Source organism: Mesoplodon bidens (genome assembly GCF_964165515.1).
Source record: "Mesoplodon bidens genome assembly, chromosome: 8".
In the NCBI taxonomy this organism is placed as follows: Eukaryota; Metazoa; Chordata; class Mammalia; order Artiodactyla; family Ziphiidae; genus Mesoplodon; species Mesoplodon bidens.
Window position 1 is genome coordinate 21934229 of NC_138165.1, and position 25508 is coordinate 21959736.

The 25508-nt window shown below is 41.8% G+C and overlaps 1 protein-coding gene across 1 annotated transcript in view; it reads left to right on the forward strand.

Annotated features, from left to right (window-relative positions):
• PDE11A (phosphodiesterase 11A) overlaps positions 1-25508 on the forward strand; it is a 454637-nt gene that overhangs the window by 412035 nt on the left and 17094 nt on the right. The window contains exons 17-19 of the mRNA XM_081242289.1: positions 884-947; positions 7241-7315; positions 12443-12526. Coding sequence (XP_081098415.1) covers positions 884-947; positions 7241-7315; positions 12443-12526 — 223 coding nt within the window. The remainder of the gene's footprint in view (positions 1-883; positions 948-7240; positions 7316-12442; positions 12527-25508) is intronic.

Here is a 25508-nt window from a genome sequence, read left to right on the forward strand (position 1 = left end):
CTAGATTTCTAAACCAATAGAAATCTGCCCCTCAAAAATCTGATTCAGATATTTCCTGTGCTTTCTTATGGGCTCAAATTAATGAAAGCTGTAGCTGAATATGTTTCTTCTTCGTAATGCTTATAAAACATGGTTGTAGCCAGGTAGTAAATTGGAGTCAAACTGCGTGGTTCTCCCCCATAAATCTTAAATGCAGGAGACACACATACACTATTGATACTGTGTGTAAAATAGACAACTGATGGGACCATACTGTATAGCCCAGGGAACTCTACTTAATGCACTGTGGTGTCCTAAGTGGGAGGGGATATACGTATATGTATGGCTGATTCATTTTGCTGTGCAGTAGAAGCTAACACAACATTGTAAAGCAACTGTACTCCAATAAAAATTAAAAAAAAAAAAAAGAAAGAAAATTCAGGAGCCCCTAACGGGGCATGTGGTTCGCCTTTTTGGTGTGGGTTTTCTTGCGTCCCTATCAATCAGTGATACATTGGTAAACAGGTTTATGAGCTATGTATAGAGTATAATATATTGATTCCCTTGCTGAGAGTTAAAAATAAAAAGCACCGTCCATTACAAATTATTTTAAGTAGAGCTTGCCTGGTTCAGGTATAGAGAAAGCAGTGCTTGGCTTTCCTTGATCTGCCGCAGGCAAAACAAAAGGGCCACCGAGAGTGTGTGCGAGCTTTGTCTTCCGAAGTAGTGCGGCCGCATGATGGAGGTGCTAAACATGGGTCTATAAACAGTGCTGCCCTTGTTGAGGAAAAGAAGATGTAAGCTGGCCGTGGTCCCATTTTATTTATGTATGTATCTAGGACGGGTTTGTTTAGGAATGCAACAAAAGATTATTCAGGCTGTTTTGTTTGGTTCTGTTTTTCAGATCAATGTTAATGACAGCCTGTGACCTTGGAGCCGTGACCAAACCGTGGGAGATCTCCAGACAGGCGAGTGGTGATTAATGGCAGGGCTCAGCCGAGGAGGGACTGGGGGGAACAGTATTCCCAGAGCCCTGTCTACCAGGCACTGAAACCTGAGTCAATTTGCATCAGTATTAACGTGGTATAAAAAATAGCAGGAGGTTTAGAGCGACGGTTTATTGCCCAGCCTTCCTTTATTGTGCTTCCACTGAGAAATAATATTTCTGACACTGTAAGATTTTTTTTAATGCACTAAATCCAAATAACACCTTGACCATTTCTTAAGGCAGGAGTTTCATACACAGTGTTCTTGAATAGGTAACCATGTTTTAGTACAAGGTCCAGTTTTTCACATCTGAAGAAAAAAAAAAGGATAAAAAGGAATTTCTATTTTTCTTTTCCTTTAAAGTCTATTTAGAGATCAGAGGGCTCTTTGGCCAAAATGTGCAGTATCTAGTTTAATTTGTATCCCAAATTTAATGCCTTTACCACCTATCTGGTTTTACTGCCCAAAAGTGTTAGTTCTAGAGCTAGAATAGTTTTGGGGTTTTTTTTTTTTCCTTTTTTTTTTTTTTGCCCTGTGTCCCGGCGCTTGAGGATAGAACCCGCGGAATGGAAGCCGCCGGTACCGAAGACATGATGCCGAGGGGGCCGGAGCCCTTTCCCTCTACCTCCGTACATTACGCGGACCGGGACCACACGCCCGATCCCCGCCAAGAAAAGGAGGGTTAGAATAGTTTTTAATCCCATAACTACCCAACTAAAGATCCTTTATTAGCTTGATGGTATTTGGTTAATAGCTCTTTTGGTTTTATGAGGCACCTACTGGATGGGCTCTGGGGTCTAAAATGATAACTTGGTATCCTGAGACTTGACATTTAAGGGAAAATAAGATACATTCATATAACAATAAAAAACTAATATTTATTGACTAAATAACCAATGTTAAGTGACTGCTTTATAAGTATTATATCATTTAATCCTCAAAAATCCTCTGAGGTGGGTATTGTGACTGTAGTGGGCTGAATAATGGCAACCCAAAGATATCAGGTCCTAATCCCTGGAACCTGTAAATGGTTTTTCCTTAGAAGGAAAAAGGGTCTTTGCAGATGTGATTATGTTACTGGACCATCTTTATCATTATCATCATCATTATCTGGATTACCCAGGTAGGCCTTAAATTCAATCACAAGTTCAATCATAAGAGAGAGGCACAGGGGGGTGGCACATTCAGAAGAGGAGAAGGTGTGTGAAGACAAGGCAGAGATTGGAGTGATGTGGCCACAGGCAGAAGGATGCTGGCAGCCACCAGAAACTGGAAGAGGCAAAGTACAGATTCTCCCCTAGAGCCTCCAGAGGGAGCATGGCCCTACCAACACCTTGATTTCTGTCCAGTGAACGGATATTGAACTCCTGGCCTCCAGAACTTTGAGAGAACACATTTCTGTTGCTTTAAGCCACCAAATCTGTGGTAATTTATGACAGCACTAGGAAACTACTACAGTGATTATTCCTATTTCACCAATGGGAAAAATGAGGCTTAGAAAGGATACGTAGCCTGAGGCATATAGCTGGTAAGTGGTGGAGGAGGAATTCAAATCCTAGCAGATGAGGTTCCAAAGCCTTCATTCTTAGTGTTTTATGCTTTCTTACACAGGAGGCACTAATCAGCATTTTTAAATGATGCAAGTGTGTTGGCAGAATGGGCTATGTTATCACTAAGCTCAAAATCTCAGTGTTTTAAGCTAACACATCACCTGGAGGCATGTGCCTCTGGGCTTGGCTGGCGCCTCTGTCGTCATCCTGGACTGGGGCTGAGGGAGCAGCTACTGTCTGGATCATTCCAGCAGAGGCCCGGGTGGATCTTACACTGGAAGTTAAATGCTGTCCTGCCCCTGCAATTCATTGGCCAGAACTTGGTCACATGACCCCACCCAGCCAGGAAGTGCCCATCTTTCCATGTGCCCAGAAAGTAGAAAGCCAGAAATAGTTGGTGAAAACATGACTACCACTGTTTGCCCTTCTAATCACCACAAGTGTGATTCACTCTCCTTCCTCCAGGCAAAATATACTCATCCCCCGCCCTCCCTCCAAGGGAGTTGACCCAAATATCCCATCAGTCATGATATTAAGCTGGAAGTCCAGGATCTCTGGGTGATCGTGTGCTAATCTCTACAGCAGGTCTGTAAAGATTAAACTAAAGACGAACTAAAGACCCCCACACACCCAAAATGCAGCATATAACACCCACTCCACAAAATACTCATTATGACAATCCCATTTAGAAAGGGAAGAGATGGCAATATTTGGCAGTTAGGGGTCCACAGCAATTCCAAAGTCCCACTGGGCATTCTCTGGGAGGGCCTTCTACTCTGTGGTGGGCCTTGATTCTCAGGGAGATGCTGCCCAATTCAATATTTTCCATGGCCTTTAGATCCACCCTAGGAAATTATTCCTTTTCCATTATCCTCCTTGGCTAGATTTAAAGGCCAAGCAGCTTTCTCAGCCTCCTTCCTCCCTAAAGAAGTTTGAAGACCCAAGGCTTGTTTTAAGTTTTAAATAGTCAAAGGCTTGTGGAGTTTTCTGGCACATTTAGTCACCTTCTTAGGTCTTTGATTCCAGTCATTTCCATTTGCTAATAACCACATCCACAGTTAGATTCTATACAACCTTCTTAGATCTACTGTATTTCTTTGCTTCCTTATATTCAGGAACAAGGAAATACAGCATACATACATCTTTCTTCCTCTCTCAACAGTTAATTCCTAGTATTTGGGGCCTAGTATTGGCACCAGTGAGGAAACCATGTAGTTAAATCATTTTTCTGGGCCATTTTGTCTAACTAAAAGAATGTTGTGTGTGCCACCTAATTCATTCATAGTTGTTAACTATGTGTTACTGGCCACACCTTCAATTTGATTCTTGTTGCAAGGCTGAGTCTTGATCAGCCTTTGTCATTCAAAGTGTATCTCAATTTTTATTTTCACAGTTTGGGATTAAGAAGCAGCTTCATATTCTATCCCTACAAGATCCTGGATTTGTGACTTTCTCTATTCCCTTGCATTCCTAGTTATAGACCTGCCAACACTTTTCTGAGCTCACTTCTTACAATAAAACAGTCAACAGCAACCATCACATGCTACTAACTTTGTTTTCCAGTCTCTTCCCCTAAGGCTGTAAATTCATTGGGTACATTGTTTGCTTTACTTCCATGAGAACTGTACAAAATATTTTGCCACTGTGTAACATGGACCATCATCCTCATAGCTTCTAACAACCTCACTGTTTTATAAATACCTGGCCCCCAAGCCAGTGGCACATATTGTAGGGTCTTTCCTTTCTTTCTTTTCTTCCTTCCTTTCCCTTTCTCTCTCCCTTCCTTCCCTTCCTTTCTGTTTAATAGCACTACCTCACTTCCATACCAATTTTTGTTAGTCAAGGCTAAGCTAGGCTTTGCTGCAGTAACAAATATAATCTCAAATTTTAGTTGCTTAGCACAAATGAAAGTTTATGTCTTGTTCACATCACAGTTCAGTGCAGGTGGTGCAGTTTTCCTATAGACTCTCCTCCAATGAATAGCTCTCTTCCAATGCCTTGGTTTTCGTTTTAGTGTGACACGCTTGAAGTTACATAAAGCAGGTTATGGTGAAGGATTTGTGTGGTTGCATTGCTTATTTCTACATCTCTGCCCACCCTTCCCTTCCCCAGTGTGGAAAGGCCTCCCTTACAGTACAGTTTGGGAATAAACTGCAGGGAATATGTAAGTGGCTCTTCCAGGTAGTGGGAAAAAGTGTAGTATTGAGAGTGGCCTCTGTGATAGGGGTAGAAGGTAGTAGAGAGTAGGAGAAATTTAGGGGAACTGGGGGAAAATAAAGAAGATTAGAAAGGGGGTAGATGAGGGATCATCTGCCAGGGCCTTCAGGACCCCAGTGAAATGCATGTCACAACTAAAGGAGCAGCAGCCCACGTGGGAGCCAGAAAGTGACCAAAGTACTTGAAAGGAAAAAAGTTTCCGCACTGAGATTATAGAACGAAGAGGCCCAATGGCCACTGTAGGTGGTCTTCTTGGTCACTGATATAAATATTATTTTATTTTTAGGATTTGAACTTCTGCCGACCAGTGCAGAAACTCATGAGGTCAGGGAAATAAAACACAAAACCATCTTTTTCCAAATGTTTCCATCAGAAATCTTGTCACAACTCTAAACTGTAGATCTCATTTGTGTTTGTATCTGAATTGAATAGGTTAGGTATTTTCAAAACGTTACTCACTTCCAATAGGATTTTAGGAAACAGTTAGACAAAAACAATAGAAACTTATTTTAAGAATAGAAATATATTTCCAATTTCCTGGATGTTGATTTTTTTAAAATTCCCTTTCAAAATGTGTTTTCATTGGTGTCTATTTCACTTTGCCTTCCTCACACACATGACTCTAAGCATGTGGGTTTCCCCAGTCAGCCCTCAAGGCCTGAGTAGCATCTCAATTTCCTTTTTTAATAAAAAATTCAATCAGGAGACACTTAATAGTCCTGATTGGGATTTTAAGTACAAATGAAACAGTGGTACAAGTTGAGCTGTGAAAGAAGCACAGGGGAAATACCCAAGACCACTTTAGAAAGCTCAAGGAAAAGGATTTTGTTTTAATTTCTTTGCTTTCCAGGGGCTACTGACCTCTGCAGGACTCCCACTTCGGGGTGACCTCATATGCACACGTGCATTCTTTAGTGCAAAAGATCCACCTCAGAGGATTCTGAGGGAGAGTTATGGGAACTGAATAATGAGGCCAGGTCCTTAGGGGACCATTTCTTCTCAAAAGGAAGGCCGGAGACCAATGAGAGAGGCCTGGAGTGCTGAAGTGAAAGGCAGTGGCAGAGACTGGAGAGGGACAAGTGAACCAGGTCCTAGAAAGATTGAGTCAGTTCCAACTGGTTTTATGCTGTTGAATTTTTAAAATGTTTAAAATCTGAACTGGCCATTCTATTTTTTAATAAATGACTGCATACTTGCTACTCTCAGATGTGTGGGGGGGTGTTAGATGTTGTTGTTAAGTTTTGGCAATGGTTACCATTTATGGTTGACAAATCTCCTGAGAGATTTACTTTAGGTAAATTATCTTGATTCTCTGCACTTGACCAAAATTAAGCCACTCTAACCTTTGCCAGACCTAAAAACCTCATCTTTACAAGAGCCTGGAATAGAGAAAAATTAGTCTGGGGATCCAGACCTCCTTGCCATCAAGTTGTCTGGTATTTCTTTTCTGCTCTTCCAATATTTTGTAATCCAGCTAGTTCACCTCAGAGATATCCTAGATGTACATCATAGTGTTGTTGAAAACACCTGTTCAGCACTTATCTGTTACCTCAGTTTGCTTCCCATAAAACTATCAGTAGAAGCACAGGGCTTGGGGAAGAAGAAAATCTCTGTAAGCTTGACCATGATCAGTAGTTTCTGACCATCCACACTAATGGATGAAAAGTAGAAAAATATGTGTCCTTACTTTGGAAAAAATCTCTGTGGTTTGGGGTAGAACCGCCATTCCATTGTGCAGTACCAACTAGAACCCACCATAAATAAACACTGTTATTTAGTACATGGGTTGAGACAGCCTGAAGACCAAATCACATTCTTCAGGCTATATCATAACATACTGTAAAAGTCTGGTATGAACAGTGAATCTAGCGTTCGTTCTGCCCCTTGACTGACGGCTACTGTAGGAAGTAAGGGGTGGGCCCTGGGTGTATCCGTTCCAGAGTGCACATAAATACTGGCAGGGTGACGTGGTTAAGGAGTTTTTGTGATGGCAAGATGAAACCAAACTAAAATACAAGTATGCGACAAAGTAAAGAATCTGCACAGAAACAACCGGAAGTTGGCTGAATTATTATTATAAATATAGTATAATAATATATTATAATAACATCAGTTATTATTAGGTTATTATTTGCTTCATTTTTCTGGATAAGAACATTTCCTGCTTTGAAGGTGGCAACCTTGTGCCTCATGTGTATATATAAGCTCTACTGTCAGAGATGGTCTATCGGCATGTGTTTAAGGATACATTACAAATGTACTTCAACTCTATTTCAACAAAAATAAATAAAAAAACATTGCACAAGTTCTTCTGATTAAAAGGAAATCAGTTTCATTGATTAAATTCTATAATACCTTCAAACACAAAAGGTTAATGTACTCACTCATAAGCTTTTTAAATGATTGTCTGTCTTGAAGATAACTACCATACACATAAGCCAGAAATAACTTCTGTGTCTCGTGATGAATTACACATATCTGTCAATTTAAATATTTCTGTGTTTCAGGTGGCTGAACTTGTAACCAGCGAGTTCTTTGAACAAGGAGATCGGGAGAGAGCAGAACTCAAACTCATCCCTTCAGTAAGTTCTTCCTTTTCTTATGACGTATTTACCCTTTCGAATGACATTTTCAAAAATAACTTCAAATCACACCTTGAAAATGGGAAAGACAGAGAATGGATTTAAGGAAGCACTCTTGAAAGTTTAAAGCTTTAATTGAACTTAGATGCTAAACACTCTTATTCCCAGGTTTCTGATTAACAGGGCTGATCTACTTAACAAGCATTTCCTGTACTCCCACAGTGGGAGAAGTAGGCACAAGGGAGGATCGCAGAGCAGTATTTGAATAACTCAAAGCCTAGGGCTGGCATTTCATATGTAGTCAGTGGCTACTTTGAAACAGAAATACAGAAAAAAATTAAACGCAAGCAAGCTGTCCAGCCTTGATGGGCTAGACAGGCAGGTGCAGTAAATAATGGATATTCTGGATTTTACTTTCCAATTTTGAACTTTCCAAAATCCCAAAAGCAAATCAAGTCTCTGTTTCTTTTCCTTTTTTGCGAAATGAAAAGTTGCATCTGGGGAACTAAGTTCTGCTTATTGAAATGCTACTTAGATTGGATTCATCCATTCAATTATTATTTGAGAATGCTTACTGTAGGCTAAGCATGATTCTGTTTTTACTAATCAGGAGACAAAGACATAAATGCCTCAGTCACCACCCTCAAGGAGAGGGCGGCCTCTTTATTCTTAATGAATGGGTAGCTTCAAACATATCACCCAACGACTCAAAGAATGGTCCAGAGTATTCTAAAGCCTGCCACAGCACAGAAGATTCATTGCAGCTCAAGGAATGTGTTAATTGTCAAGAATATCTGTTTATGAGGATTCAAATCAACTCAGTTTTGAATATTTGGAGTTATTTATAAGATCTTCAAGTTTTAAAACACCTTTCTTTGCTGACATTTAAAGACAAGGAAAAGCAGCAGAACTAGCTCCTAGCTTAAGGAACTCACAGACTTACTAATTTTGACTATTCTTTATTTGTTGTTTACCTACAAAGGTCAGAAAGACTACATAAGTTAAAACACCCATCAATTATTTTAGTTTCCAAAGCAATATCTATTTATACTGTTTTCAACACATCCCTTTGTTCTTCTTTGGTGATGTCACCAAATTTGGTTACAAAATACAGATACTAGATTGGGATACATAGTTAATGTGTAAAACGTAGCACAACTCAAATTTCTGTCAGCTATATGTATATCTATTTTCAAATAAAAGCTTTTCTCCTCTTTAAAAAACTGTTTCAGAGGCCACCTCTGAAGGGTTTACAATGCAGCAAAACCACAGGTTATTTAATTAAATGAAAAAAATATAAGTCAATTGACAGCATTGGCAAGCTGGCAGGTGCAGTGGTGCAGCACTAAGGAATTTTTGTAGGCTCAGATTAAGGGTTTTTCTGGAGACATAAATGAAATTAATTCTGTGGTGGATACATAGCTGTAAGTGCTGCTCACTCCCCACAAAAGCCTACCTAACACGGCTAATGACTATCTCCTCAGGCCTAACTGCTGTGGCAGGGCTATCCCACATTAGTGCTTTTCCAGAAATGTCTGGAAATGCACACACCCAGATTGGACACCTGCTGTGCCCACTATTGCATGATATTTAGGAATAAAATTGTCCAAGAGCCCTTTCAGGTGTCATAGTCCTAAAGGTCACCAGAGTAACTTCATGAAGACAAAGGCTAATCTGGGCAACATCTAGATTAATACTGGAAGCAGTGAGTCATTTAATAGCACATGCTTGAACACCTTCAAGTATCAAGCATAAAACTGGACACAGTGCATCCAGCCATGAGCAAGGCACCATCTTCCCTGCCCTCAAGAACTTGTCAACTGGTGGGAAATATAGACATTAAATAAATAATCACCAATAATCAATTACAAGATGCAAAATTCTGTAAAGGGAAAACACAAGACAAAGTGGTACCTTACACACTCATCAAACATTTGTTAATAAGTGACTAGTCCAGAAATGACCCCTTACAGTTATGGTCAACTGATTTTTGGCAAGGGTGCCAAGATAATGCAATGGGGGAAAAATAATCTTTTCACCGAATGGCACAGGGACAACGGGATATCACATGCAAATGAAGATGGACCCTATCTCTCACCATAGCCTAAAATAAACTCAAAATGCATCATAGACCTAAATGTTAGAGCTAAAACTATAAAACTCTTAGAAAAAAGCAAGATATAAATCTTCTGGATTGGATTTGGCAATGGTGTCTTAGATGTGATACCAAAAGCACAACAAACAAAAAAGAGAGAAATTGGATGTCATCAAAACTTAAAACTTTGTGTGTTGAAGGACACTATCAAGAAAGTGAAAAGACAGCTCACAGAATGGGAAAAATTATTCACAAAGCATATATCTGATATGGGCCTAGTATCTAGAATATGTAACAACTATTGCAACTCAACAGTAGAAAGACAACCCAATTTTTTAAATGGGTAAAGGATCTGAATGAACATTCCCCTAAAGAACATATATAAATGGCCAATAAGCACATGAAAAAAAATGTTCAAAATCATTAGTCATCAGGGAAATACAAATCAAAACCACACTGAGATACCACTTCACACCCACTAAGATGACTATAATAAAAAAGACAATAACAAGAGTTGGCAAGGATGTGGAGAAATTGGAACTTTTTGTACATTGCTGGTGGGAATTTAAATGATGCAACTGCTTTGGAAAACAGTTTGGCAGTTCCTCAAAACATTAAACATTAGAGTTACCATGTGGCCAGCAATTCTACCTCTAGGTATAGCCCCAAGAGAAATGAAAACATACATCCACACAAAAACTTGAATGTTTGTTGTAACATTATATATAATATCCAAAAAGTCAAAACAACCCAAGTGTCCATCTACTGATGAGTGGATAAATAAAATATGGTATACAATAATGATACAAGGGAATATCATTTGGCAATAAAAATGATTGAAGTGCTGATGCATGCTTACAGGGGTGAACCTTGAAAACATTATGCTAGGCGAAAGAAGCTGGTCACAAAATACCACATATCATATGATTCCATTTACATGAAATGTGCAGAACAGGCAAATCCATAGAGATAGAGAGTGAATTAGTGGCTGCCTATGTCTTGGGGGTGTTGAGGAAGAATGAAGAGCGACTGCTAATTGATATGTGATTTTTTTTTCCTTGGGGTGATAAAAATGTTCTAAAATTGACTGTGGTTGGACTTACCTGGTGGCACAGTGGTTAAGAATCTGCCTGCCAATGCAGGGGACACAGGTTCGAGTCCTGGTCCTGGAAGATCTCACATGCTGCAGAGCAGCTAAGCCCATGCACCACAACTACAGAGCCTTTGCTCTAGAGCCCACGAGCCACAACTACAGAGGCTGTGTGCCACAACTACTGAAGCCCACGCGCCTAGAGCCCGTGCTCCACAACAAGAGAAGCCATCGCAATGAGAAGCCCATGCGCTGCAACGAAGAGCAGCCTCCACTCGCCGCAACTAGAGAAAGCCAGCTGGCAGCAATGAAGACTCAACACAGCCCAAAATAAAAATTAATTAATTAATTAATTTTTAAAAATTGACTGTGGTAATGGCTGCACAGCTAATTGTGAATATACTAAAAACCAGTAAATTAAAAAAAAATAGATAACTATATACTATGCACCAGAAACAGTCATTAAGTAAATCTCAGATAACAATGAGAGCTAGAGAGGATAAAACAGAGTAATATTTTTTATTTTTTTATTATTTTATTTATTTATTTTTTTTTTTGCGGTACGCGGACCTCTCACTGTTGTGGCCTCTCCGGTTGCGGAGCACAGGCTCCAGATGCGCAGGCTCAGCGGCCATGGCTCACGGGCCCAGCCGTTCCACGGCATGTGGGATCTTCCCGGACTGGGGCACGAACCCGTGTCCCCTGCATCGGCAGGCAGACTCTCAACCACTGCGCCACCACGGAAGCCCCAGAGTAATATTTTTTAAAGGAACATTTTGGACCAAGATTCATGCAGTTCACAAGAACCAGCCCTTCCTCCAGCATATTTCAGAGTCTTCTCCAAATGCCTAGTCCTCAATCCTGATATTTACATTTCACATTACAATCAAGGATGAGCAGAGCCGTAGGAGACGGTGACCTCCTCCCTAATTTGGAGGTATTTTCCTCAGCGGAAAGATAGTCCTTCTATCTTCTGTGACCTCAGCGGCTAGTGATTTGGGCCCCACCCACTCCCACCTTTGTTCCTAAGTCTGAAGGATGCAGAATTTCTCAACGTATCTGAACCAAGGAGATGTCGTGAATCTGCCCTCACAACCTATGTGAACGCCAAAATGATGTGGATGCCACATTTTATTTAGAGGAAAGATGAAACCTACTGTAAGACCGTAGGCAGGGCAGGGTTGCTTCTTAGACCCTGGCCTTACTCCTTAGGAATAAAGGGAGGGATAGTCTCACTGGCATAGAACAGGCAGTGTTTGTCCGAGGACTCTATCTCAGCCATCCAATTCCAACTAATTGTCTTTCGTTTTATGTCTGCCCAACGGAATATGTCACTTCTTTAAGTTTTCTGAACATTATAATATCATAACGTTTACAGGCTGAGAATGAGGAGAGAATGGGTACCTGCCCCCATCATCCATCCAGTGATAGATAAAAATTTAGGAATTTATTCACGACAGGATCTTATTGAGAAACACAAAATTGTCCCCACCCTGAAAAATTAATACAAATAATTTCTATTTAAAATGAAATTGCTTTTAAGGATCTTTTCCACTCTATCCCACCCTCTCTCGCTATAAAAATAAAAGCCTGCACTATTTTTGTAGCAAAAAACACATTTCCCCTTCCTTTGACTTGTACCCAATTCCCAGTGACCTGATGACTTGATTTAGTGGCAGTTACCTATAACTGAAGACAGATTTTGGCCCCAAGGAGTTGTGTGCTATAAAGTTCAAATAAATTCATTTACAAATCTCATAAAAAGAGGTGAAAATACTGTATTTCTCATCATAGATAAAAGAAAAGAAAGTACGTGTAAAGATTGATTGTGGTTTGTGAAGTGTTCAGTTGGTAAAATTCGGATCATTGTGACAAAGTGTTTGACACAGCGCCTGTAAAAGACTCCAGTGTAATAAAGCAAGGTTCTCCTCCCCCATTCTAGGCTATTTTTGATCGGAACCGGAAGGATGAGCTGCCTCGGTTGCAATTGGAGTGGATCGATAGCATCTGTATGCCTTTGTATCAGGTAATCATGACTTGGGAGGGTCTGTGTGTCCTGACCGAGCCAGGAAAGAAGAGTGTGTATACCGCACTTTCAGAAGTATTAGTTTTAGGACACCCTTCCAGGGTATGTGTGTTGCCAAAAAAGGTTGCAGCTTATCTTTTCTCAGATTTCTGATCGGTCCCCTGGGAAGATTTGGTACTCAGAGGCCAGAGACCCTAGTTCTCCTTGGGCCTCAACTCCCTCATCTATAAACCAAGGATAGTAATATTTTATCTCAGTATTTCCCAAACTGTGCCCCATGGGACATAAGTATCCACCCATAACTTTTCAGAAAAAGCTATCAGGCCCAATAATTAGGGAACCTCTCCTGCACATTAAAATACTGAAGGCTCGGAGAAGTCCTTTGGAAAAGAAACATGTTTAACCTTGATTAATTCTGAATTTCTCAAACATTTGACCATAGAAATCTCAGTTTTTTTACGTTTTTCTTTTACTTGTATTAATATCATGTTAGACATGAGAGTTCCATGAAACATGGTTTTCTGCTCTGACCCCATGGTCTGGGCCACAGGGTTTTGAAAAGCCCCTTCCATCTTAAACATCCACCTCTGTCTGAGATGCATGACAAACGGCAACCACTGAACCCTGAGCAAGGTGCACTCCCTGTTTCCAGCTCTGCGGCGTGAGTTTGGGACGGTGCTCCTGGCAAGGAGACTAGTGTCATCAGCTTTGAATGTTCACACTCCACTTTTTGAGTAGAATTAGGGCTGACATGGGTTAACACTCACAGTTTAGTGTGCATTGGCTTTTAATTCTGCTTCTAAGTATTTGCTTTCATGTGTAAAACCTGGCCAGTTCTTTACCCCCTACCTACCTCAATCAGACTGAGCTGCTTTTTTAACTTCAAAGTGAGAAACACATGCAGGGAAAGCAAAACGGCTTCATTTCTCACTCTGTCTAACTCCATTAAAAACACAGTATTGTTTTTTAAGGACCTCACAACCATTAAGTTTCAGGCTTATCTACCACTTCGCTTTCAGCACTTTTAGGGACTGCTGAGCCCTGTCACATTACTCTAAAAAAAAAAAAGTAAAAAATACAAAAACCTAGAATACTGTCTTGAAGATGGAAATGTAATTTTTAATGACTATAAGCAACAAAGGTAAGTTCTTATTTGTATTATATTATCCGTTAAATATATGACAGCATAAAATCAGACAAGTAAAGCTTTAAAAGAATCTAGAATAGATTATTTTAGTTATATGTGGGACATAATGCTCTTTTATTTAATAATGAAAGTTTGGATGAAAAATCAAGAATGATGTCTACAATATTATAAGAGGATCCTCAACTCTCTTTTCTCCCGTCTGCGTCTCCCACCCTCGCTCTTCTGGTGTCTCTGAATAAGCTGGGTCCCCGTGTGTAAGGCCCATCACTGTTGTGTCAGGTATACCTTGCTTTGCTAAATTGACCTTGACCACCCATGTTGAATTATTTTTTTAACATTATTCATTTTCCTGTGCATACTTAGGCCATAAATGAGATGAATTCTTGAAATTAATAAATTCCTTTTACTGTGGGTAAAGCTTAGGAGGATGAAGACATGTATTTGGTGGGGCTGATAAATTTTTGGTATTAGTTCTGAAAAGCTACTTTGGAATGAACCCAACTCCACACACCCTTCCTATGGGATTAGTTACAGTAAATGCTGGAAAGGACTCTCGTGTGCTTTTCCATGTTAATTTAAGTGTTTCATTACTGGTTCACAATCATTTGGGCTTACTTTTATACTTCCCATTAAATACTTTGAAATCTTCAGGTTAAAAAGGAAGTTACTTGAATTTCAAATGAAAATAGCAGCTTCCAGAATTTAAGGAGTAATATTAACCCATCATATTGTCATTCCTGATTTTTCACATCTGTTTTACTTTACTCCCTATCTGTGATGTTAGATACACCTGCTATTTTTATCCACAGGAAGTTGACATATAGAAAGCTTAAGTGACACTCCCACCAAATGCGCTTTGTCCTACTCATCTGTGGCCTTGGTGTGGATGTAGTGGCCTTTCTACCGCCTCACCTCACCTCTGCTGGATATTGTCCCACAATCTTGTCTTATTTAACTGGGGAAAGTCATGGCATTTAAAGAGGAATGCAGAAGGAGCTGTTTATAAAAGTTCATATTCATACCTGCTGCTGGATCTTCTCAGTGAACAAAGCATGAAAATCATGCTCTTCTTTACAATTCCTTATCATCACTTATTTTTTAATCTCATGGATTTCATTTATAAATTCTTTATAATGCTTTATAATTTATATATAATATATAATTTTGCAACCAACATTTCAAAAAGCCCTCAGACTGAAACCTTGCAGAGTGACTTTAAGTATGCCCCTTGAGAGTCCTCCTTTTGTCCCATCTCAAGCAGTTGGGTCTTTTTTATTATTTAACCGTGAGAGTTAATGTGAGATTATTTAATCTCACATTAACTGTTTGATGCTTCAGAAAGGTAATGGAATCCCTTAGTGGGCAGGAATCACCATGAGTGTGAAGACACAAAATCTTGAAGAAATGACTCACGAAGGAAGGAAGGTCCCTGCTGTGACACTGGTCAAATGTCAAAATGTCTGCAGGAACTCAGGTTGTTGCTGAGAGGTCAGTTTGGGGTTTTTAATGTGAAAGTGCAGTGATAAGAAGTCTGAGAGGATAGAGGCAAACGGGAAAGTATGCAGATGGCATGAATCCCAGACTGTGAGAGATGACATAGTCTGCGTTACGGAACAGAAGAATCCAACGTGGCTTTGCTGAGTCAGTCTGGGCAGAGGGCAAAAGGATACAGAACAGTAGCTATGAGACCAAGAGATGTCCTCGTAATGGCCAGGGCCCTGCTGACCCCAAGGTGGGGCAGGTTTGGGTGGCAAGAAGCCTCATGTAGAGCCTGAAGCAAAACGATACGTACATCACGATGAGGACCCCCCTTGCAGGAGGAGCAGTGTGGAGAGATGCGGTCCAGCAAAGGCAGAGGCCAAACAAAGGCACTGTGTGCCTGAGGCTTCTGGGCGCAGCCTGGGACAGGACGGGGCTTGTGGAGGCGAGGGTGGAGGGCCAGCGGGGCAGTAGATGCAGATATGGTTTCAGTGCAGCTTTTTGACTTCTTTGACTTTCACTGGGTAAATCGGTTTTTGACTTCTTTGACTTTCTGTTTTTGACTTCTTTGACTTTCTTTTTGACTTCTTTGACTTTCACTGGGTAAATCGGTTTCACTTCATGGTTTTGAGAGGGTTGCGCTTGGTCAAAGTAGATCAAGCTCTCTCCACTTTCGCTCCAGTTTGCTGAGTTTTGTCTCTCCTCCAAGCAAAGGGTAGATTGTCTCTCTGGTGCCTGAAGGGCTATTTATAGGTGGGAACCCACAAAAAGTACACCGGTACATTTTGGATGCCCATTACACTTAAAATCAAAACTCTTACCTCTGGGACAGCTTCAATTTCCAAGCTGTGCCTGTGTTGAGGAAAAAAAAGGAGAACCCCCCAAACCCCCGAAATCTATTCAATAATAAGTTTCCTAAGCAATCTAGGAATTGACTGAAAGTGACTGGCAGAAAATATATAGATATATCTAATAAAGTAATAGGTAGGGAAAGAACATGCAGAGAACAGTCCCAGACCCATGCATGATTCTATAGTAGGGAGATGTGGCATGCTTATATACATATGTTTAAATGTGAGTATAAAATTCTTCAGAACTTGCTCATCTTTTTAAGGTTATGATTCCAAGCTTTTCCTTTAAAAATGTAGAAAATTGTCCTAACAGGCAGAAGTCATGATTTATCTGTGACAGCATTTTAATCAGGAAACATATAGGAAGCCCAAGTGGGCAGGGAACCATCAAAGCGTGTTCCCCCAAGAGAAGACTAAAACCCTAGTTAGTTAGCTCTGTCCTAGCAGGGTATCTCCGAGGAATACATTGACATCTGATTCCTGTGCTTTCTGCTGTCTTTGCACCCCGCTGGGGATCCATTAGCCTGCTGCTCAACATCTTTGGAGGAAGAAAAAACAAAAAGAAAGAATGAAGAAAACAAAAAACAAAAAAAACCCAGGCACCATCAAACTTTGAAGTCACTGCTGCACCAGCCTTAGGGACAAACAGAAAACCTGATGTGAGTGTCACACTGAGCCTCTCTTTGCAATAGCAGGCGAAGTTTTTGCCCTTTATTTTCATTCTCAACTCAAACCTCAGTGCACCTAGAATTTCAGTGATACACTATAAATCATTATAAATCTTCTGTTTGTTAAGGATTGAGGGATTTAATTTTTATTATGAACTTAATCAGATTTTCAGCTCATCCCAAACTGGCTCTTGATTTTGGAGTGTTTGACAGATAATGAAAACGGCTTGACTTGGACAGGATCTAGCTGGAATAATTCTCTCTTTCCATTAAGAGAAGAGTTCAGGGGCTTCCCTGGTGGCGCAGTGGTTGAGAGTCCGCCTGCCAATGCAGGGGACAAGGGTTCGTGCCCCGGTCCGGGAAGATCCAACGTGCCGCGGAGCGGCTGGGCCCGTGAGCCATAGCCGCTGAGCCTGCGCGTCCGGAGCCTGTGCTCTGCAACGGGAGAGGCCACAACAGTGAGAAGCCCGTGTACCGCAAAAAAAAAAAAAAAAAAAAAAGTTTGGCAAGAGTGTTGTCTCTTTATAAAAATGTCATGGGGTCTCTGCAACAGGCAGAGCTTCTGAAGTTATGATAACAGTGATTTTTGACTTTTTTTCTGCCTTCAGCTGTAATGGTTGTTTTGGAAAATGCATTCCACCTGATGCAGTTACTAGCATGCTCTCTGGGGACTTCCCCAGCGGTCCAGTGGTTAAGACTTCGCCTTCCAATGCAGGGGGTGTGGGTTTGATCCCTGGTCGGGGAGTTAAGATCCCACATGCCTTGCGGCCAAAAAACCAAAACATAAAACAGAAGAACAAATTCAATTAAGACTTTAAAAAAAAATTTTTAATATGCTCTCTGAAAAGAAGGGAGGAAAAAAATCTTGAAAATATAGTTGAAGTTGTAGAAACTGGGAGTTAGAATTGATAAACTGGAAAAGAGGAAGTAAGGTGCTACTCCAAGACAATTTTTCTGGATACCAATAAAAGTACTTCAAAAACAACTCAATGTTCCCCAGATGGCTCATGCCTTGTGTTCAGTTTTTTTTCAAAAAAGAAAAAGTAGTGAGCTACAGAGTGACTAGTTAGAATATAACATCATCTCCTCTTAAAAACCTACAAGGAATGGAATGTGGTTAGAGAGGGAAACAGTTTCATCCCACACTTAAAAAAAGAAGTAGGACACCACCCAAATCAGTTTCCTGTAAATGTTTTCTGTACGACTTTTAGTATTCCTATGAATGAGAGAAAGAAATAGTTGAGGCTGATTTCTTATTTGCCCTACAAAGGGGGGACGTATATGGACTGACATCATATATAACTCGAAAAACTCAAGAAGAAAGAAAGAAAGGAAGGGAGGGAGGGAAGGAAGGGGGAGAGAGGGAAGAAAATAACTTCCTATATTCTCTATAATTTATATTTATCTGGCTCCACCTTTTCCTGGTGATGGGCGGGGGTGGGGGGGTGTTCAGGGACTGGTACTTAAACTTGACAATTAAAGTATCTCAATTCCTTCCGGTTAAAACAAGTCCTTGGGAAGACTAAAATGTGAATTGTTCCCAGTCAGAACCATTTCTTCTCCCCAGCTGACATCCAGGTGCCAGGAGAGCTCACCTGTCTTTGTAAGGGTTCCGTGACTGGGGGGAGAGGGACCGAGTGCACCTGCAGCCTCTGGGGTCAAGGCTCTGGGCGTGATGCCGAGCTGGCCTCTGGGACTGTGGGGTGGGCGCAGTGAGCACTTCGTGGAGGGCCTGACCACTGGCTCTGGCTGCAGACCATGGCAAGCTGCCACCAGCTTCCTGCTCAGCTGGTTCTCTGCCATCACTCAGCCTGCAGGGCATGCATGAACCCCCAGCTACTTTCTCTTCACCCTGCCGCCCACACAAGAGCTTCCTTGGTTCTTTCTAATATGCCGCCTGGGTAGTGCCAACTCGTTCTAGGAAAGTTCTGTCATTTTCCTGAATTAGGCTCTGAGATTCAAGAGACAAGGCTTCCCCTCACCCCGAGGGTTCGACCCCCAGGGAACACAGAGCCAGGACACTCACTTCTGATCCCATTCTCCCCCCTCCTTCCCTTTCTGTCTCTCTCCTCCCTCTTTCTCTCCTCTTCTCTCTCCCTCCTCCTCCCCTTTCTCTAACACCCAGAGTGGAAAGTTTTTGAATTTCCTTTTCCTAGTTTAATGGGAACTCTCCTTATATAGTCTCCTCTGTGCTCCCCACTCCAGAACTTTGTACTCAGACTTGATGATTTGACCTAGCCAGGCTCGGTTCCTTAGAGATAGAGTTCTGGAATTTAGAAATCCCTTTTCTCAGCACGCAAAGCTGGCATTGAGAGTTATTCTCTCTGAAAGCTAGGTGATGATAGTTCGCTGTTTCTAGCTGGGAACCACCGCTTGCCTGGGGGAGGAAAGCCTACTGAGCTAATGGGTGGGAAACCACGGGCATCACGATTCAAGCAGAACGGAAATACATTGGTTTAATATTTTCAAATTATTGTCCTTGTTACATATGCTATACCCAAATCTGAGTGCTGATAGTAAAACCTGTTCAAACTTTTCTATGTACTATTAGTCAAATACAAATGGAAGAGAAATATAAACATTCAAAAGTTGTCAGTTTTATGTAGTTTATACCCTGTCTTCCAAACTTTGGCCAAAATGATCTTCCTTTTTAAAAAAATATCAGATCATGGTATCCTCCTGCTTAAAAACCTCAGGTTACTACCAGAATCTATAAGATGCCTTCCAGATTCCTGGGGTTAGCCCTCTCATTCTGAGGCCCCTGCCTCTTGGCCTCATCTCCTGTTACCCATGCACCATTTGCCCCAAAGCACAGGACTCATGAACCCTTTTGTCCATTTTGCCTTTGCTTATACCTCCCTCCCTCTTCCTTCTGCCTGGAAGAGGGCAGCTCAAACTGTCACCTTCTCAGCATTTCTACTCTACCTGTCTCTTCAAAACCACACGCAACACTCTGTACTGTGGTCATCTTTCTGTCTGTCTGTCTTTTCTGTCCTTCTTCCCTGTTAGACTAGTTTCTTGGGACCATCATATTCTTGGTACCCAGAATGGTGCCTAAGTATATTCAAACTGCTGTTTGTCGAATAAACGAGTGAAGAAACAGAAGAGTGAATGATGAGACACAGGACGCAGAATTAATAAGCAGTGGAATGTATGAAGTAGGGTTATAATGTCATTTTAAATGATCATCTGTAGATATATAAAACCTTTCATCAGAGTGTGCACTGTTATATTCCTGCCCATAATCTGAAGTATATGGCCTATGATATCTTCTTAGAAAGTGGTTTAGTTCTTATCATGGTTGAGTTGGTCCTTAATTCTAGCATAAAAAGACCGGTTTATAGCCATGAATTTTTCAGGGCTTTGACTTTTTCAACTAGGAAATACATGAAATTTTCTTTTTTCCGGCATTGGTGGAAAATATAGTCTTCTAATTATTTTAATATTCAAGTTGATAGAGCTAGCACATATACACAGATTTCAAGAAACATTATATATTATATAAAACACTAAATTATCATGATTAAAATATAATTGACCTTTGACTTAGAAGACTTTTCAGATCCTGCAGTGCCTAACAGTTATCAATACAAACACGAAATAACAATGTGCTCTGTAGGGTGAAGTGCTGAATAGCCCAGAGGGCTCATTAAGAGAAGAACATTAAAGTTCATGTCGCTTCCTGCATCAAGCATGGTATGTGGCTGGTGAAGGCATTTCACACCCTTGGCTACATCTCAGAGTTCTTCCTGAATACCTGACATGCCAGGCTGTTTGATTTGGAGAAAGTTTTCCACCTCCAAAAAATGACTTTGACTTGATAAAGCAACCAGCTCTGTATACATTTTCTTGTAAATAAAATGGACTTTGATTTATTTCACGCAGCTTTTAAAAACCTGTTCTTTATACAGTAGGACTTAATTTCTATTCATATGCATTTTATGAGCTCAAAACTGCCATCATGAATCTATATTAAAACGCTGGAATTAGGTAAAAAAAAAGTTACAGTATACTCCCTAATAAGGCTTTTTTTGGTGTGGGGGGGCGCATTGGGTCTTCGTTGCTGCGCGCGGGCTTTCTCTAGTTGTGGCAAGCGGGGTCTACTCTTTCGTTGTGCTGCGCTGGCTTCTCTTTGCGGTGGCTTCTCTTGTTGCGGAGCACAGGCTCTAGGCACGCAGGCTTCAGTAGATGCATCACGCGGGCTCAGTAGTTGCAGCACATGGGCTTCAGTAGTTGTGGCTCATGGGCTTTAGTGCACAGACTCAGTAGTTGTGGCGCACGGGCTTAGTTGCTCCGCGGCACGTGGGATCTTCCCGGACCAGGGCTCAAACCCATGTCCCCTGCATTGGCGGGCAGATTCTTAACCACTGCGCCACCAGGGAAGTCCCATAATAAGGCTTTTGAGGGTAGAATTTAAGATAAGATCTACTTCTCCCTATCCAGCTGACCAACATAAATAACTCTTTTTAAAAGTGTTTATGCTTTGAAATCACAAAGCTAAAAATCACTTAACCGCAAGTCCATACAAGGCTTGGAATGTCGTCTTAAGTTACTTTCCAGTTCCTCAAGAAAGCGTATTTTAAACGTGGATTTACGTCTTCTTCATGGCCCTCTCTTCTGTGACTCTCTAAAGAAGGAAAAGGAAAGAAGGAAGAAAGGAAGGGAGGGAAGGCGGGAGAGAGGGAGGGAGGGAAAGAGGGAGAAAGAGAAGAAAACTTGCATTTTTCACTAGGAAATGAATCAAGTTCTCTTTTAAAGACTGTTTTTTGCATTCTAAGTGCCTCTCCAAAATCTCTGCAATTTAAAGTTCATCTGAAGGGTTAGCATTGTTTTTGCTGCTGGGAAGTGAGGCATGAGATAAACATAAAGCATTCTTATTATGCTATTGCCAAACAGAATCCTCTGTATTATTCAAAATGTCTCCTAAGAGAATTCAAGGAGGCAATATCTGGATCCTCAGCTCTCACTATTCTTATATTTCGTTATCAGAGCCTCAGCCATAAAAATATTAAATAAATCACTCAAGGCACATTGCCCCATCTTAGCAAGCAGATGTGCTCAGAGGGAGCCAGGCTCTCAACCTCATGTACAATGAACATGGCAGCCCAGCTGTTGAGTCTGGTAGCCAGAGTCTAAAATAAAGTTAAAGACTTCTATCTGACTGAATTTTTGGAAAAGAAGTTCAGTATTAAAGCCCATAAGAATACAAAGGTATCCTTATGCATACTTTTCCAATAAGCAGACGTTTATTGAATACTGACTATAATGGCCACTGGATAGGGCTTAAATTTTGAAGTTTACAAAGCGCTTTTACGTACACAATGTAATTTTACCCTAACTCTGTGAAGGAAGAAGATACTTCATTCTGAATCCTGTAATGTCTAATAGTCTAAGTTTTATAAATGAGGAAACTGAAACCTACAGAAGCGAACGGACTTAACCAGAGTGAAGCAGTTAATACACAGCAGAGCCAGAATTTCGAAGCCAAGTCTTCTCGGCCTTACTTTGCTGCTTCTTCCCACTGCACTGCCCTGAGGAAGTGCAAGGCCGTTCCACTAGTCCAGCACTGCTCTACCTCTGTAAACCTCCCAGTTACAAAGGAAAACTCTGAACTCTTCAGAGGGGAGGATACAGGGATCTGAGTAGAGACTCCAGGGAGAGTAAATCCTAGAGCACCGAATGGGCTAATGTAGGTTCTGTTCAACTGGTTACCAGAGAAATACTTTCTCAGAAAGACTTTATGTCAAACTGTCCTTGACCAAACACTTTCACTTGTAACTGAGTTGATGTTTCCAATAAAAGATGGTGGATTGACCTCCATAATTTATTCCACATCCTTCTGAGAATTCCATTCATAAAGTAAGATAGGAATTTTTTAAAGATATAAACTTTCTTAGGAAATGGGAAGAGGCTGGAAGGATTTTAAGGAGCATGATAGAAAAAGCCTACAATGCCTTGAACAGCTTGTAAGTAAGGGTATTAACAATGTGCGATTGAGGACCGGGAAGGAAATGAGGAGTACAGGAGAGAAAACATACATGGCCTCAGAGCACACCTAAATCGTCAAGAGCAGACTGTGGGTAGGAGGAAGGACTCACATTCTCTTTTTCCTGTGATGCCCCTTCATACTGTTGTCCACATGCAAACACATTTTCATCCAGGTACACCAGTGTATTCTGCTTTGGCCACTTAAGATAAAGTTCAAAACATGCTTCCACATCCTTAACATAATTTTCATATTGTCCTTTGAAACGGCAGCCTAGTATTCCAAACAGTGACTTGTCATAATTTATTCAGTCATTGCCTTTTTTTTTAAAATAAATTTATTTTTCTAGGTTGCATTGGGTCTTCGTTGCTGCACGCGGGCTTTCTCTAGTTGCAGCGAGCGGGGGCTACTCTTCGTTGCAGTGTGCGGGCTTTTCATTGTCATGGCTTCTCTTGTTGCAGAGCACAGGCTGTAGGCACGCAGGCTTCAGTAGTTGTGGCACGTGGGCTCTAGAGCACAGGCTCAGTAGCTGTGGCACACGGGCTTAGTTGCTCCGCGGCATGTGGGATCTTCCCGGACCAGGGCTCGAACCCGTGTCCCCTGCGTTGGCAGGCGGATTCTTAACCACTGCGCCACCAGGGAAGTCCTTGACTACTTTTTTTGCTTGTTTTGTTGTTGTTGTTTTTGCTAAGTGACATAATTCTAAAATGAGTACCTTTGTTCAATATTTTATTGATTATTTAATGCTATTAAGTGTGATTAGAACTAATAACGTTGCATTTCTTTAAAAAAAGATATAAACTCTCAAGGACAACAGAATGTGAGAGGGCATAAGATATCCTCAAATATTGGAGGCTGGAAAGGAAGTTATGTCCCAGGATGTCTGCAGAAGGGGACATCAACAGGAAGAGAGCTGATCTGTCTTTCAGAAGGAACAGGTTCAGGACTTTAAGGGTCCAAGTTCAGCCAAGAGGGGGTCTATTAATTTCCTACAGCTGCCTAGCCAAATACAAGAAACTGGGTGGCTTAAAACAACAGAAATCTATTCTCTCACAGTTCTAGAGACTAGAAGTCAGAAATCAAGGTGTCAGAAGAGCTGGTTCTTTCTGGAGGCTCTGCAAGAGAATCCATTCCACGCCTGTCTCCTGGTTTCTGGTGGTTGCCAGGAGCCCTTGGTGTTCCTTGGCATGTAGCTGAATCCTTCCAATCTCCACCTCTGTCTTTACATGACATTCTGCCCTGTGTCTCTGTGTTCCTGTGTCTTCACATGGCCTTCTTTTATAAGGAGACCAGCCTTTGGATTTAGGGCCCGCCCTAATGCAATATGACTTCATCTTAACTTGATAACATTTGCAAAGACCCTATTGCCAAATAAGGTCACGTACCCAGGTACAAAGGTTAGGAATTCAGCATATCTCTTTTTTTTTTTTTTTTTGAGTGGAGGGTGTGTGTCATAATTCGATCCATAATAATGAGGTTGAGGCTTGAGCCTGGAAACAAGAGGAAAGGTTGAAAGTTGGTAAAAAGGGTCTCAGGAATCTCCCGCTATCCACACAGCCAGGTAAATGGCCTTTGCAACGGCTGCCAAGTCAGGAGACCAGAGAGCTCTTCTCTCGGAGCACTAATTGGGAGAACTCATGGTGTAAATTAAAAGTCTGTGGAATGACTGGCTGGACCCCACGACACCCCTCTACTTTGCACTCAGGGTGCCAGCAGCCAGGTAGTCCCAGGAGCAGAAAAGTGGTATTCCTCTTGAGGGAAAGAGAACAGCTTCAGAAGAAAGATCTGCATGTACTTGCACTAGGGACTCCCTCAGTGAAAGCGGCAGCTCCCTGCAGGACGCCCACCCCCAGCGACAATCAGAGCCTCTCCCGCTCCCCTGCCCCACTTTATACACTGCCCAGAATAAGTCTTTCAGTGCTTTGCACGTAAATATATGCTACCAGGTAAGGGCCACAGTAGGTTTGAGGAAAGCCTCCAATGTGAAGGAAAGGAAGCAAATCAAAACACTGAAGGAAAAAAGAATTCAGAGCATACAGGAAATGCAAAAAACAAAAGACAACTTCAAAAAGCTTCTAATGTCATCAAAAAGACAAATATGCTATGACATAGGACCAAAGTCTCTAGGATTTTCTAGTTGCCCTGTCGTGATTGTCCCCCTCCTGCGGGTCCTCCTGTACTGGGCTCTCCTGACTGCTCCCGCCGCCAGCGGCCTCCCCTCGGACCCTCGTCGTGCTCGGCAGCACCCCCACTTCACCCCCTCAATTCCATCCTCCACCGAAACACCAGCGTTACCTTCCTAAAGCAAATCTGGCTGCGGGTCCTTCAGACTCTCCCTCCCCATCAGAGAAGAAAAATCCTAAGCTGGTGCACTGGACCTGCCCATGGTCACCCCTCTCCCTCCTCCCCTTGTACCCTCTGCTCTTGACATTCCCAGCCACTTGCCTTTTCCCAGGTGGCTTCCCCTCTCATATTCCACACCCCGAGCCTTTGCTCACACAGCTGCCTCTGCCCGGCCTACCCTTCCCTCTTCCCTCCAGCGAATCCTGTTCTGACTGGAGGGATCCGCTCAGAGGACGAGCTCCTTGTAAAACCTGTGTTTGCGCCCAGGAGGTAGATATCCCAGCCTCCGGGACCCACTGCATTTTCCTTTATTGCGCATTATTCTTGTTTGCACTCCCTGTCTCTGTCAGCCGCAATGCCCTGCACACACTGGGTGCCCCGAACCTCTGCCCTCACCAGGCTAGAGCAGGGTTCTCTAGCTTGTTACTCAGCTGCCGTGAGACCCCCGGAGCTGCCTCTATCAGCAGCATAGCCAGTGTAGCAAGAGGATAGGGAAGGAATGCGCTAT